This window comes from Panthera pardus, unplaced genomic scaffold, assembly GCF_024362965.1.
Source record: "Panthera pardus isolate Hobbes unplaced genomic scaffold, ASM2436296v1 HiC_scaffold_24, whole genome shotgun sequence".
In the NCBI taxonomy this organism is placed as follows: domain Eukaryota; kingdom Metazoa; phylum Chordata; class Mammalia; order Carnivora; family Felidae; genus Panthera; species Panthera pardus.
This window is the reverse complement of record NW_026526810.1, coordinates 14,610,600-14,626,492: the sequence shown is the minus strand read 5'-3', so window position 1 is coordinate 14,626,492 and position 15,893 is coordinate 14,610,600. Positions and strand designations below refer to the sequence as shown.

Here is a 15,893-nt window from a genome sequence, read left to right as displayed (position 1 = left end):
GTTGGCTAATATAAAATGGATCTTTTAAATTTGTTTTAGTGCTTAATTGGCTAATGCTGATATGTAGAAAAGGTATTGGGTTTTGTATGTTGATCTTGTTCCAGCCATTTAAAATGTTCACATATGTTCTAATATTTAGTCATGGCTTTGTTCTGAACTTTGACAGAATTATTTCTAAACTTTTCATTATTAGGTAGGGACAAGTCTTATAAGTTGGGGATCATTACCCTTTTTTTTCTAATTTTATTGAGAAATAATTGATATACATCACTATATACATTTGAGGCATATAGCATGATGGTATGATTTACATATTTTGTGGAAAGATTACCACAATAGGTTCAGCTAACATCCATCTTCTTGGATAGATATGATAAAAACAAAAGAAAGAAAAAAAGGAAAAAAATATTCCTGTATATGATACAGTAGTGTTGGCTATAGTCATCCTGTTGTACCTTATATCCCTAGTACTTATTTATCTTATAACTGGAAGTTCATACTTTTGATTACTTCCAGGAGTTGTCTCCAGCCCTTCTGGTCAGATAGGGCTGTGAGACACTCTCCACAGTGGATGGGACTGTGTCAGCTCCTTTGCCTGGACGGGAGGGGTGATAGGGGCTGCTCCAGGCTCCACTTCCCAGACAGGCACTCCAGTTGGGAAGGGCCAGGAGCTACCCTCAGCCTTGGCTGTGAATGAATCCCCTACAGGTATATAATGCCTGGTAGAGCATTGCTCTGGGACATTCGGCTCTGTCTGCTCACCTCTGGGCTCAAACACAGCTGGGCTGCACAGCTTCCAAAGCTTCCAGCCCTTCTGGTCAGATGGGGCTGGAAGACACTCTCCACAACACATGGGGCTGTGATTCAGCTCCTTGCCTGAGCGTGGGCAAACCAAACCCTGGGGCTGGCAAAATTCCTCCTTTGAGGAACCAAATCAGGCAGATCTGCACCCTGCTGAGTTCCAAGGTCAGTGTGCCCTCTGCAGATGAACAAAACCACTGGTTGGGATTACTGCTTGGAACACTGCAGGTATGAGCTCAGTCTGCCAACATGATCTTCATCTTTTTATTTCTTTTTGTACTGTTTGGATTCATTTGCTGATGATTGCAAGCTCCTCCCCCTTTTCTGGGACAGTCAGATTCACAATGTTTGAGCCCTACAGATTCCCTTGTAATTCCCGTGGTGTGGGATCAGAGTAAGGACTCCAGCAAAGTAACCCCCATGCTGGGCCAGCTGGCTGTCCCCCCTGGGTTTTCTTTTCCCACTGGAGGAACCAGAAGATAAAGGGGGACCTCTCAGTGGTGCTACACTGGCCTGGGGCTGAGGCGATGTGATTAACATGGAGCTGCTTCACTTATCCTTCTAATGCAGTCTGTCTTGCTCTCTGTGCTGCAGGGGGTGGGGAGTGAAGTGCCCCCCCCCCCCATATTCTAAGATTCTCTCAGTATTGTCTTGTTCTTGAATAGTTGTTAGTTTTTCTTGCGAAGGGGAGTGAAGTCAGAATAACCTATGTTACCATCCTAGTGATGTCACTCCCAGGATCAAATCCCTTTGTTAATTCGTGGTTTGTTTTGAGTTGATATAATGCATGAATGTGGACTTTTTGGCACCTTTTGAGATAACCATATAATTTTTCTCCTGGAATTTGTTAATATAGCACATTGGCATTAGAATTATGTTTGGCTGTTAGTAACAGAAGAAATAATAGGGGGGTTAGTAAGACTCATACTCTCGTGTGAGTCAGGAGTGAGGCATTCCAGGGATGGCCACATGGCAGCTCCAGAAATTCCCACAGACTATTCTCCTTCTACCTAAGTCTCCATCTATCCTTCATCACCATTATCCAAGACACTTGGTGCTACAGCGCCAGGCCCCTTTTGTGTCTTTTTATGTCTTTGGCTACAGTTCAGATTCATTTGCTAATCTTTTATTTTAAACTTTACATATATGTTTATAAATAACACTGGCCTATGATTTTCTCTTTTCTGTTACTTCTTTTCTAATTCTGACATCTGAATTATTCTACCTTCATGTAGCAACTAATAAGTTTAGCTACAAGTATTTAATTATTTGACTTATTTGGCTTAAACAAATAGCTACTTATATGAGAAAAATAATCGGAAGTCCAGAGGTGTGGTCTAGGTCTGGGGCAAATGTTCTCTGATATCATCAGGGATAAGCTTTCTACTATCTTTGCATGTTGGGTCTTGTCCTCTGGCTTTCTACCTCATAGTCCCAGGATGATGGTTATACTTGCAGATATCAATTCCTTGCTTAAGAAAGGAGGAGGAAAGGCAAAGTAAGAAGGGACTGTTACAGTTAAGCCTATCCCCTTCTATCAGGTAAGCATAAACCTACCCAAAAACTCATAATAAACTCAGTGCAGTTGACTTCTGTTTCCATCAGTAGATGGAATCATTCATTATGGCTACATCAAGACTGGTGAATCCCAGATCAAGGGAAAAGAGTAATAATGACTGGCTTTGACCCATCTTGATTCATCCCCTGGTGCTAGGAATTCAGTTTTCTCTGAAAATCAAGGGTTCTTTGCTGCTACAGGATAAACCAAGGTTCTACCAGCAGTAGAGGAATGGATATAAGCTGAGCAACATCTAAGAAAATGAATGGGTACCTTCCCATTTCTTTATATGCTTTTGATCCATTTTTCCACTTGGTTACCAAATTTTTGTGTCTTTGTTTTCCTCAAGCACATGTCTATTCTCTCCTTAGAAATTCCCAGTGGCTTCCCACTGGCCTCATGTTAGAGTCCAGCTACTTATCCAGACATCCCACAGGGTCTGACCCTAACCTTTATGTACAGTCTCTGTGCCCACTGTCTCTTCTGCCCCTGGATGTGCAAATGTGTTTGTGCCTCTTGGTCTCTGCTTGTGGTGCTCATCCAGCTTGAAATGTCTTTTCAGTCTTCCTAATCCTTTTGAAAAACTCATCTTCCTTTGGCCTTCTTCATTTAGTTGGTCAGAAAGAACTGTTCCTCTATAGTATTCTAATAATTTTTCTTATAAATAGTATTTATCCCAATCGAAGATGAATTATGGTTATTTTCATGTCTACCCATCAAAATGGAGTAGGAACTTAGATTTAATATTCTGGTATACTCCAATTTATGGTGATATTAAGACAAATAAAACATGAATTCTGCCCTCTAGGGAAGCCCTCTGAGAGAGAAAAGGAGGCAAATAGACAGAGGTAGCAGCTCAAGACATACATGCAGTGTTCAAAGGGTTCCTTTCATATCATGATGACAAGGAGAGGGACATGGAGAGGGCTTGACCTTTAGGCTCTTTTAACCTAATAGAAAACTGTCTAGAAAATAGACAGTTAATAGAAAATAGAAAATGTCTTTTCCCAGAAGGAGAGCTGAATAAAATGATGAAATAAATGGTAATAATATATACTAATTATAATATAATGCTAATTTATTAGTAATTTATATTACTAATATTATTTATTAGTAGTAGTAATATAGTTACTACTAATAATAAATATAAACTCGATTAGTGCATTGTTCGGATCCTTTTAAACCCTGTTGCTGGCACACTGATCTGGTCAGACTCATATTTTATTCCAGTGTAACAGCTAGATTTGTGAGCCTGGAGAATAAAAACATAAATCCTGCAAAGCAAGGGAGTCTTACAGGCATTCCAGTGCTGGAGGCTTGGACTTGTGCAGGAAAGCCTGCTGCAGATTTGCAGGGATGAGATCATGCCTCTGACATCCAAGTTCCCTTGGAAGGTGATCATTCTAGGGTGTGGGCACATTACACAGTTGCAAGGATGGAGCTGCTCTCTACAAGTCACAATAAGGGTTTGTCTCATGGTCTTAAAAATTAACTTCCATGTGAAAATATTATTGTCAAAATTAGTGGCTATTATTCCTTGTAAATTCTTTAAGAATTGCCTAGAGTCTTTAATGTGAGTTCAAGGCAGGAAATGACACAGAACAGTCTATAAATCTTGGGAGATCATAAGCCATGAACATGGTAACAGCTGTACATCTGCTCTTGTATTAAGAACTCTGAAGAATCAGATATTTCACTGATGAATATATCATTTCAGTGCACACAAGAGAAAACCTCAGTATATCCTATACTCACTACTACTCCGAAAAATATAAATTTTAGGGGCATCTGGGAAGCTCAGTCGATTAAGCATCCAACTTCAGCTCAGGTCATGATCTCGTGGTTCACGAGCTCGAGCCCTGTGTCGGGCTCTCTGCAGTCAGCACAGAGCCTGCTTTGGATCTTCTGTCTCCCTCTATCTCTCCCCTGCTTCTTTTTTCTTCATCTCTCAAAAATAAGTACATACTTATTCATTCATTCATTCATTCATTCATTTATAAATTTTAGGAGGGACTTTTCTTCCATTTTTCCATACCGTGAGAAAATCATTAAAAGGTATAATTGAGTGTCAACTAAGGAAATGTTTTGCTTCTGATCATGCATCTTCACACATAATATATTTCAAAGGTACCAGATGTTTTGACTTGAGAACATTTGAAGACCCCTGTACCATTATTATAAAGGGAAGGTGAATGGTGACCTTTGGATCAAAGTGGATCTGCGTGAGACTCCTAAGTCTGCCACTGAGCTGTCTGCTCTTCAGTAAAAGGGAACAAAGCTTTTTCCCTTGTAAAGTTGTCTGTATTACAGTTAGCTCACCCATAAAACATCTAATACAGTCAATGTCATTGTAGGCACCGAGCAAGTAGTAGTTATTTTCCTCATTTAGACACAGACAGAATTTAGACTCATGGGAAGAATGGCTTTCATTGTCCAACTCCATTCAAATAAATTTGAAACTCAAGATAAAATGGATAAATCTGTAGGAAAATACAGTCTAACAAAATTGAATCCTATAGAGATAGAAAGTCTAAACAGAGTTATTAACATCAGAAAAATAGAGAAGGTGTAAAAGAGTTTATCCCAAAAAAGCCTCAAGAACAGAGGGAATGTCTAATCTTCCAATATCAGATGACTCCAATGCTACTTAGGTTATTGCAAGAGAATTGAGAAGGAAAATTAGCTTCTAATTTTGTTTTGTGTATAATGGCTATAATACCTGACACAGATTGCACATAAAAATTTAAAAAAAATGTATCAAGCTAATGCATTAATATCAATGTAGGAATTTTAAATAAAAATTAGCGAACTGAATCAAAAGCAACATAAAAAAGAAATACCAATGGATTATTAAAGATTTATTACAGGGGTGCTGGGGTGGCTCAGTCAGTTAAGCATCCAACTCTTGATTTTGGTTTAAGTCAGGGTCTCATGGTCATGAGATCAAGCGCCATGTCAGGCTCCAGGGTACGTGTGGAGCCTGCTTGGGATTCTCTCTCCCTCTCTCCCTGCCCCTCCCCTACTCGCACATGCTCTGTACACCCCCCAAATAAACATTTTAAAAAAGATTTATTCTAGAAATATGAGTAAAGTTCAATATTTAAGTCCATTAATAGAATTTATCATATTAATAGAGCTTAACAAAAAAGAAAGTGAAAGTCAACATCCATTCATGACAAGACCACTGATTAAGGCATATGGATGCTATCTAAACATATGTATGGGCATGTATGTGTAGATAGTTCAAAACCCAGGAGCCACCATCTTACTCAATGTAGAAATACCAAAATTATTCCTGCTAAACTTAGGAGTAAAGCAAATCCCATTATTTCTATTAATATTTACTATTATATTGAATTAGTCAACTCAATCAGGCAAGAGAAAATAAGGCTTAAGAATTGAAAATTAAGGGGGTAACACAATCTCTATTTTCATCTGATATGATTGTATAACTAGAAAAAGAAGCTTTGGAAAAATTTCTATAAACATTAGGATTTTGTAAAATAGCAGAATATAAATTTAACAGCCATAGAAATACAAATCAAAACCACAATGAGATACCACCTTATACCTGTCAGAATGGCTAACATTAACAACTCAGGCAACAATAGATGTTGGCGAGGATGCGGAGAAAGAAGATCTCTTTTGTATTGTTGGTGGGAATGCAAGCTGGTGCAGCCACTCTGGAAAACAGTATGGAGGTTCCTCAAAAAACTAAAAATAGAACTACCCTACGACCCAGCAATTGCACTACTAGGTATTTATCCAAGGGATACAGGTGTGCTGTTTCGAAGGGACACATGCACCCCAATGTATAATTATAGCAGCACTATCAACAATAGCCAAAGTATGGAAAGAGCCCAATGTCCATCGATGGATGAATGGATAAAGAAGGTGTGGTATATATATACAACGGAGTATTACTCGGCAATCAAAAAGAATGAAATCTTGCCATTTGCAACTACATGGATGGAACTGGAGAGTATTATGCTAAGTGAAATTAGTCAGAGAAAGACAAAAATCATATGACTTCACTCATATGAGGACTTTAAGAGACAAAACGGATGAACATAAGGGAAGGGAAACAAAAATAATATAAAAACAGGGAGGGGGACAAAACAGAAGAGATTCATAAATATGGAGAACAAACTGATGGTTACTGGAGGGGTTGTGGGAGGGGGGATGGGCTAAATGGGTAAGGGGCACTAAGGAATCTACTCCTGAAATCATTGTTGCACTATATGCTAACTAATTTGGATGTAAATTAAAAAAAATAAAATAAAATAAAAGCAAAATATACATATATATATGTATATATATACAGAAAATAACTTAAAAATTTTAACACCCATAAATCAATAGCTTTGTTTATTAATATGATAACCAGTTAACACACATAATGGGAAAAAAGATACCTTTTATGAATACCTAGGCATATATCTAACAAAAAATACAGAAATAGACCCAACTGCATATGCAAATTTAACATACAATAAGGGAGGCATCTGAAATTAGTGGTGCTTACTCACCGATGGGTTTTTCTGTAAGCAGTGTTGGAATAGCTAGACAGACATAGGGAAAGTGATAAAATTGGATCCATTCCTCACTTGATACACCAGGATCAATTCCAACTGCATCAGAATTTTAAATATAGGGGTGCCTGGGTGGCTCAGTTGGTTGAGTGGCCAACTTCGGCTCAGGTCATGATCTTGCGGTCTGTGAGTTTGAGCCCTGCATCTGGCTCTCGCAGCTTGGAGCTTGGACTCTGCTTTGGATTCTGTGTCTCCTGCTCTCTCTGCTCCCCTGCTTGTGCTCTATCTCTCTCTCTCAAAAATAAATAAATGTTTACAAAAAAAATTTTTAATTAAAAAAAAAGAATTTTAAATATAAAAAATAAAACCTTTCAATTAGTAGAAGAAAACATGGGTGAATTTCTCTATAATCTGGCAACGAAAAAAAATTTAAATTAAGACTCAAAATCCCAAAGCATTAAGGAAAAGATAGAAAACTATATATAAACTATTTTTAATAGATTTGATCAAACTTTGTCAACAAACTGAAGAAAAAAGAAGATGGAGGCAAAACCTATAAATTAAAAAAAAAAAAAAAAAACCTATCAACCAGTTAACAATCCATGGGCCTTATTTGAATCCTGGTTCAAACAAACTGAAAATCAGTGCCTGAGGCAAAGGAAGAGTTAGCCATAATGATCCTGCCTTCATTTAAAATTTTGCTCAATGGGGTGCCTGGGTGGCTTAGTGAATTAAGCCTCCAATTTTGGCTCAGGCCATGATCTAGCAGTTTATAAGTTCAAGCCCCATGTTGGGCTCTGTGCTGACAGCTCAGCCTGAAGGCTGCTTCTGATTCTGTGTCTCCCTCTCTCTTTCTGCCCCTCCCCCACTTACATTCTTTCTCTCTCTCTCTCTCTCTCAACAATAAATAAACATTTAAAAAAAAGAAAAAAATGTGTTCATCAAGAATATTCTTTCACTAAGTTTGATTTTTTTAATTTTTTTAATGTTTATTATTTATTTTTGAGAGAGAGAGACAGAGTGCAAGCAGGGAAGGGTCAGAGAGAGAAGGAGACACAGAATCCGAAGCAGGTTCCAGGCTCTGAGCTGTCAGCACAGAGCTGGACACCAGGCTCCAACCCACAAACCAGGAGATCATAACCTGACCCGAAGTCAGACGCTTAACCAACTGAGCCACCCAGGTGCCCCTGATTTTTTTTTAATGTTTGTTGTTGAGAGAGAGAAACACACAGAAAGTGAGTGGAGGAGGGGCAGAGAGAGATGGAGACACAGAATTGGAAACAGGTTCCGGGCTCTGAGCTGTCAGCACAGAACACAACGCAGGGCTTGAATCCATGAACCGTGAGATTATGACATGAGCTGAAGTTGGATACTTAACCAACTGAGCCATCCAGGAGCCCCAAGTTTGATTTTTTTGATGTAGCACTTGACTTCCAAGATCTTTGCAGCGCCTTAAGTTTTGTGGCAAGTGTCTCACCTTCCTCGCCCTAGTCCTGGCCCTGCTGGGTGCCAGGCACTGAGAAGCCTGGAGAGGCTAAAGGAGAAAGAAGTTGGATTCGGGCAAACAGCAGGCCCTCTGTTGGAATAAACGGACATTACAGACAATTACATGCAAGGCATTGACTAGCTTGTTTGCTGTTCTGGGGTGGAGAATAACACTCAGGCACTCATTCTCCCCAAGGTCTTCCTCTGTCTGTCTCCAGTGGTCAGACTGCCAGCCTCCACCTCCATCTCTGAGTCTGGGTCTCTATCCTATCTTGCTGCCTTCCAGTCTCTGGTTATAACATCTGCTGACAAATCCAATTGAGACGTGCTTTACTTAGGCTCCACTGAAATGAAATTAATGAAAAATAGATCCTGATGCAATTTTACTCTTTATCCTGGCTACATCTTTTTCCTGAAATCTTCCTCTCTCTAGTTAGACCAATCCCTGCACTGCACAATGGCCAAAATCCAGCAGTCTCTACGGCCCGCACCTGTTTGTGCATCTCTCTGCTTGTTGGGAAGCTCCTGGGGGAGCCCAAAGGGCTCACAGTTCCTAGTGTTTGAGCCTCAGGCACTCACTAGAATAGTAACTAAAGGTAATAGCAACTTAATAAATGCTCATTGCTCGAATAATAAATGAATTCAGGCATCTTGATTACTGGACAGAATGTGGTATTGAAGTCAGGAACACCCATGCAGCATGAACACTGATTCCAAAACAGAGTACTGGAGGCACGCCTGGGCTGTGCAGGGAGAGGGGAGCTCTGTGTGAGCCTGTGCAGCAGGGTTAGTATGGCCAGAGAGGACATCTCCAAGTGATGAATAAGGACAGTGAGCACAACTGGGAAGGAGGGGGAGCCTCATCAGGGGCTGCCCTGGATGGAGGTCTCAGGAGCCAGTGGGCAGAACAGGAAGTTCATTGATCAGAGGTGTGTGTTTTGAAAATCTGACCAATTCTGTATTTCAGCTGAAGAAGGAAGGGAATAAAATTTGGTTAGGGAAATGGAAAGGCAGAAATCAACAAAATAAAAGACAATTATAAAGGGGAAAAATGTCACCATGTTGGTTCTAATGCTGTATCATTATTTTTGCCTCTTTTAGAAATGCTCATTAGCAAGCTAAATTCACATCTCTGAGAGCAGTGGTTCTGGGACTTCAGCACAGGATGGAATCCCCTAAGGACATGTCAAACCAATTGTCAGGGCCCACCCCCAGAGATTCTGATTCAGCAGGCCTGGGGTGGGGCCTGAGAACAGGCATTTGTAGCAAGCTCCCAGGGGGAACCTGTTGCTGCCCTTCTGAGGAATCACTGTTTGAGAATCACTGTTCCAGAGGGCCTGGCTCTGACCCCCAGTAACAAGAGGATGATCTTAAATATCTGTACAGCTCCTAATTGTTTACAGAGCTCTTTCATGGACACTGTGATTCACTTAATCTCCTGTAAACCCCACCAAACCCTGCCATGCCTGATAGAGCAGCCATTCCCCATTGTTTGTTATGCATCCGCCATCAGCCATCAGCCTCCTCAGGGAGGGCACTTAGGATGGGGCAGAGCTAAGGAGGAGGGTTCTTCCCCACTCAGCCCCTTGAGGGGGAGGGAACAAAGTCGCAAACTCATGCCCATATTTAATTAACTAAACCAAAACAAAGTGTTTTTATTTTTTTTAATGTTTATTTATTTTTGAGAGAGAAGGAGACAGAGCCAAGCAGGAGAGGGGCAGAGAGAGAGGAAACACGGAATCCAATCCTAAGCAGGCTCCAGGCTCTAAGCTGTCAGCACAGAGCCTGAACAGGGCTTGAACTCATGACCCAAGAGATCATGACCTCAGCCAAAGTCAGTTGCTTAAACCACTGAGCACCCAGGTGCCCCAAAACAAAGTTCTTTTAAATAAATGTATGGAGTGCTTTCTAGGAAGTTGGATGGTTTTTGCTTCATTTGGCTAGTAGGAGCTTATAATTTAAACTTCACATTAACCTTCCTATTTAATAACGAACACAAGCCTAATGTGTAATGAAATATGCAGATAGTGCATTTTATCAATATTCCAGTTTTGGCAGTATTTCCCAAAGTATGGAATAGGACCACCCCGTCCACGTCAGAATCAGCCCCTGTGATTCCACCAGTGGATGAGCTCCTCCCCCAGCCCTCCACATCTGACATGTGTTCCTGTGTGTGTGTATACACACATGTGTGTACACACGCATGCATACACACGCATGCACCCACGTCAGAAACAAAGAGACACAGAGGCAGAGAGCCACATTTAGTATGCAGATATTAAAAAGACCTATGGCAGTTGCTTTTGTCCCCTCTAGTATGTTGGGGGGGGGGAGTGGCATGATAGTTTATTTACACTGTCACAGGAATTAAGGGGACACCGCTGGGACAGAGCACAGCTGGGAGGTTGGACAGGGGTCAGGCACACAGCCTTGTCACAGCAAAGCTGGACTCTGAAGGGAGCCACGTGAGGAACATTTTCAGTAAGAACCAGGCAAGAGAGCATACTTGTGAGTGTGCAGGAAGCTCTCCCAGGAGTATGACCTCAGGGAATCAAGGGAAAGGAATCCTGCCTGGGAGGCAGAGGGCCAGGGTCTGGAAGAGGGGCAGGCAGGGCCAGGCTGCTGTAGGAGAGAGAGATCAGCATGGGAAGGGCCTCTGGACCCCATGGTCAGCCCAGCCTTGCTGCCTGAAGGGAGGAAGGTGAATGGCCACCGACCACTCTGGGAGCAAGAGGAAGAGGACTGCATGTGGAAACCAGGCACATCTCTGCAGTGTTTCCCCCCCGCCCCAGCTCTTCCCTTCTCCAAACCTCCATCACCTCACTCATAAAGAGGAGTAATAAAAATACCTATTCAATGCAGAGGATGTTCAACCAAGTGGTTTTTAGAAAAATGCCTAGGCAGGAATCTGGTGTTCAGACAGTTGCCACTGTCCTGCTGGTCTGTGACCAGCTGGCAATGGGCCATCCCCCACAGGGCCTGTTAAGACCCATCTCTGGGGCCACCTGGGTGACTCAGTTGGTTAAGCATCCAACTCTTAATTTCTGCTTAGGTGATGATCTCATACTTCGTGAGTTTGAGCCCTGCATCGGGCTCTGCGCTGACAGCACAGAGCTTGCTTGGGATTCTGTCCACTCCTCTCTCTGCCCCTCCCTTGCTCACTATCTCTCTCTCAAAAATAAATAAAAATAATACTTAAAAAAAAAAAAGACTGGTCTCTGAAGCCCTCAGGGAGACAGTGCTGCCCCTCAGCTGTGCACTTCACCCACCGTGGTCTGTCTCATGGGGCTGCTCAGAAGCCAAAGAGTGGTAGATGCATACACATGTTAAGACGGCAGAAGGAACCTGAGTTTCATTTCTTATCAGTTTTCACATAGCAGTTGGAAAACTGCTCTTCTCTCTTTTCTGAGACAGTCCAACCCTGGGATATTACAACAGACAGGGTCCTTATTCATGGGGTCAAAGACCTGGGGCCATACAGGCAGTAGTGATGGGACAACTGTGGCACCAAGAGACTGAATCCTGGGCCAACCTTCTATTCCCATGCTGCACCGCCTCTCCTAAGACGAAGTCAGAGTGAGAACAGCTTGGCACACCACTGTTCCCAGGGTGAGACCCTCAGAGGAGTTCTGTCCCACGGCCAAGATGCACAGGAATGAGAAGGATTGCAGAGCCAGGGCATGATCCCCCTGAACTTCACACCAATAGTAGAAGGCAGTATGGGTACATGGGCCCATGAAATGTAGGTTGAGGGACTCAGCAGTGCACTTGAAGAGATGGCATGGGGCAACAGGGTGAGGGTGGCCAAGGTGGCCAGAAGCCTATATCCCCATGGCCCATCTGCCCCTGTCATCACAGTGCCTGAATATGAGGCTTTGGTGGCAGTGGGTGGGGTGGGGTGGGGTGGGGGTATGAGGTTTAAAAAATAAGTCTTCAGGGGATAGGCAGAGTAACTTCTTTTCATGCAAATGGTTATATTTGAATGTGGTTTTAAAAAAAGTGTATTTTAAACCCACTCTTTAATCTCTGCATGGAGGACAAGGTACAAAGAAGGAGGTAGTAGGCATAAATCTGCACTCTAACACTAACGAAAGCTTGTCATGGTCACAGCACGGTGGCCTATATGAGTGTAAAAATATTTTGACAGAATTACTCCCAATGACCAAAAGGTGGAAACAACACAGGCATCCAGCTACAGATGAACAGATACACAAAAGGTGGCATATCCATACAATGGAATATTATTCAGCCTTGTTGTGAACTGCATCTGCGTGTCCCCTCAAAATTCATATATGTTGAAGCCCTAACCCCCAATGTGGTATATTAGCAGGCAGGGCCTTCAGGAGGTAATGAGGTCTAGATGAAGTCATGAGGATGGAGCCCCATGATGGTATTAGTGTCCTTGTGAGAAAGAGAGACTAGAGTTCATTTTCTCTAGTGAGTTCTGCTGTGAGAACACAGCAAGAAGGCAAGAAGTAGGCAGTCTGCAAGCCAGGAAGTGGGCCTTCACCAGGCACTGGCTCTGCCGACACCTTGATCTTGGACTTCCCAGCCTCCAGAACAGTGATAAATAAATGTCTCTAGTTTACATCATCCAGTCTGTGGTATTTTGTTTCAGCAGCCCAAAGAGACCAAGACAAGCCTTAAAAAGGAAAGAAATTCTGACCTGCTACAACACAGAAGAACCTTGAAGCCATTACCCTTAAGCAAACTAAACCAGTCACAAAAGGACAAGTATTATAGGATCCACTTGTATGATATACCTAGAGTTGTAAGATTCAGAAACAGAAGTAGTACAGTGGTTGCCAGAAGCTGGGGATGGGGGAGAAATGGGGAGTTCATGTTTAATGGGTACAGGGGAAGATGAAAATGTTCTAGAGATAATGGTGGTGATATTTGCACATCAGTGTGAATGGTAATGGCACTGAACTGTTCACTTCAAAAAGGTTAAAATGGTAAATTTCATGTTACATATGTTTTCACAATAAAAAACCAGCTAAGGTTAAATGTATTAACTGGGTGTTGGTAGCAGGATTTAAAACAGCTCTGTACTGTGAAAGGGATACTCATTGAAATATGGATACCTACTAAAATGAAGTAAGTTGAGGTACCCCTTCCCTTGCAGAAGCCACCTGGATGCAGGGGCTGATAGTTGCTAGTAGGCAGGTGCTTGTGGGGCCCAGTCGGGGAGCAGTGGGCTACAGACTGTTGACCATGTCTCAGATGCAGCCTCATGTGACAAGAAGCAAAGCCTTCAGCTCTGTCTGCAATGAAGAATAACATACTCTTATTCTCTGATTTGCCCCCCAGGTGGAAGTGACAAAAGAGGAGCTCCACCAGCCAAGGCTCCAGTACGTGGAGAGAAGGAAGAAGGCAATCTCCTAATTGGTACCATATACATCAGGTCAAATAGTTTTCTTTCTTTCCAGCAACACCAACCAAAAGTTCCACCCAACTAAGAGCCATGTGCAAGATAGTGTAAAAACAGTGAACATCTCTGAGGTCACACATCTCCCTGCCTGATCCCCCATCCTAATAGTCTTGAACCTTAGATGAGCTTACTCCCCCTTACAAATACGCAAAGAGGATCAAAGAGGTTAGACAGCATGTCACATCTCCCCATAGTGGCAGGTCTGGGGCTCAGGTTAGGCCAGCGTGCCTGGCTCCAAAGCAGCAGCAGTTGTCAGAGAACCTGGCCTACAGAGCAGAGCGTCCAAGTGGTGGTTATCTGGAAAGAAGGAAAAGGACACTCAGCAATAGTATGGGATTTGAACTCACCCCACAATGGGTAAAATTAATAGCATACTTAATTATATGCTTACTTTATGCCAGTGTAAAATTTTCCATAGCCTTTTATATCAGTATAACATCTACAGCGGTCTCAGCAAACTTTCTGTAATAGTCCAGATAGTAAATGTTTTTAGTTTTGTGGGCCTTGTGGTCTCTGTGTTAACTGCTCAACTCAGCCATGTGCAAAAGCAACCAGAGACAACATGTAAATGAATGGATGTGACTGTGTTCCAATATAATTTTATTTACAAAAACAGATGGGGGTCACAGGTGGCCCATGGGCCATAACTTGCCCACCCCTTATGTATGCAAACACAGGGATACATTTCCATTTTATCAGCCATGACCAGGTATCCACCAGTGTCCCAGCACCGGTTCACCAGTGTGAGCCTCACATGCCATGTGCTGGTTGCTTTCCTCCAGCAATTGGCTGGTGCCTCTTGTGGTCAGGCTGCAGGATATCTGTTGTACCTTTCTAACCAGGATTATCCCACCTGGGAAATCTAGCATCCTTATGAATTTTGTTCGGCTGTTACTGTGACTGTCATGGTTCTTGGAGATATGACAGATAGCTTAGCAGACATCTCAGCAAGTTTGGTATTTCAGTCAACTCTGGATTGTGTGGACTCCTTCCTAAGAGCCAAGTGGGGGGTGAGAGCTGAGGGGGTGGGTTGGCACACTGATAAAGCCTGTAATTGGGATATGGTGGGTGACACAGTTACATTGTGGAAGTGTTACATGTTTGAGTAACTTGGAAGAGGATTGGAAATCAAGAGTAACTCCAGATTAATCAACGTGTACTTAGGGGGTTGATTTTTTTTAAGTTCTTATTTATTTATTTTGAAAGAGATGCAGACAGCACAAGTAGGGGAGGGGCAGAGGGAGAGGAAGAGAGAATCCTAGCAGGCTCCACGCTGCTACCGCAGAGCCCAGCGTGAGGACTATGAGATCATGAACTGAGCCAAAGAGTCGGACGCTCAACCAACTGAGCCACCCAGGAGCCCCAGGTGTTTGATTTTTTGTAAAGAATCTACTCTATCTTCTTTTCAACCAGCTGTCATTGGAGGTAACAGAACATAAGGTCAGAAACACTTTAGTTCATAATGCCCCCCCTTCTCTCATAGGGCACACTCAGAGGGATGAAACTTGGATTTGAGTTTTATTCAGTGTCCTACATAAAGAATGGAGCAGTTATCCCAAACAGGCAGAAATGGCTTCTCTCCATTCTCTGTGTGTTCTCACTCACGTGCACTTTTGCCACTTACATCCCCACTTACAGCACTGTGACTTCCCTCTTCTTTCTTGCAGATGGATGGTTTCTAGCCTGCTTCCAAACCCCACCTCGGCTGAGTGTTGGGCAGCCCTTCTACATGATCCTATGACTCTTGATATGGACGCAGTCCTGTCAGACTTTGTTCGGTCCACAGGGGCAGAACCTGGTCTGGCCAGAGACCTGCTGGAAGGTAAGCTGGCCTCCTCATCCCACGCCACTCTCTTGGCCCTAACTACCTTGCAACCCGGTGACAAAAGATAAGAAGATTTTTGTTGCCTGACAATGGTTGTACCTGGATTCTTAAAAAAAGGTGGGGGGGGGGGTGATGAAATTATTTTTGTTATTCTTGGCTTTATTTTGAGTATGGAATAGATTACTCAATTCTACAGTAATAGTGCAAAAGGCATTATTAGTTCGGCTTTGCTTTGCATTAAAGCTTAAAGATATTGAATCA

General features: G+C 42.5%; 1 protein-coding gene across 2 annotated transcripts in view; it reads left to right on the top strand.

Moving 5' to 3' along the window:
- The window catches only part of OTUD7A (OTU deubiquitinase 7A), a 372,559-nt gene that overhangs the window by 203,922 nt on the left and 152,744 nt on the right, over positions 1 to 15,893 (top strand). For both annotated transcript variants that reach the window (XM_019460021.2, XM_019460020.2), the window contains 2 exons: positions 13,687 to 13,780; positions 15,475 to 15,629. In XM_019460021.2, coding sequence (XP_019315566.1) covers positions 15,479 to 15,629 — 151 coding nt within the window. In that variant the 5' untranslated portion in view covers positions 13,687 to 13,780; positions 15,475 to 15,478. The remainder of the gene's footprint in view (positions 1 to 13,686; positions 13,781 to 15,474; positions 15,630 to 15,893) is intronic.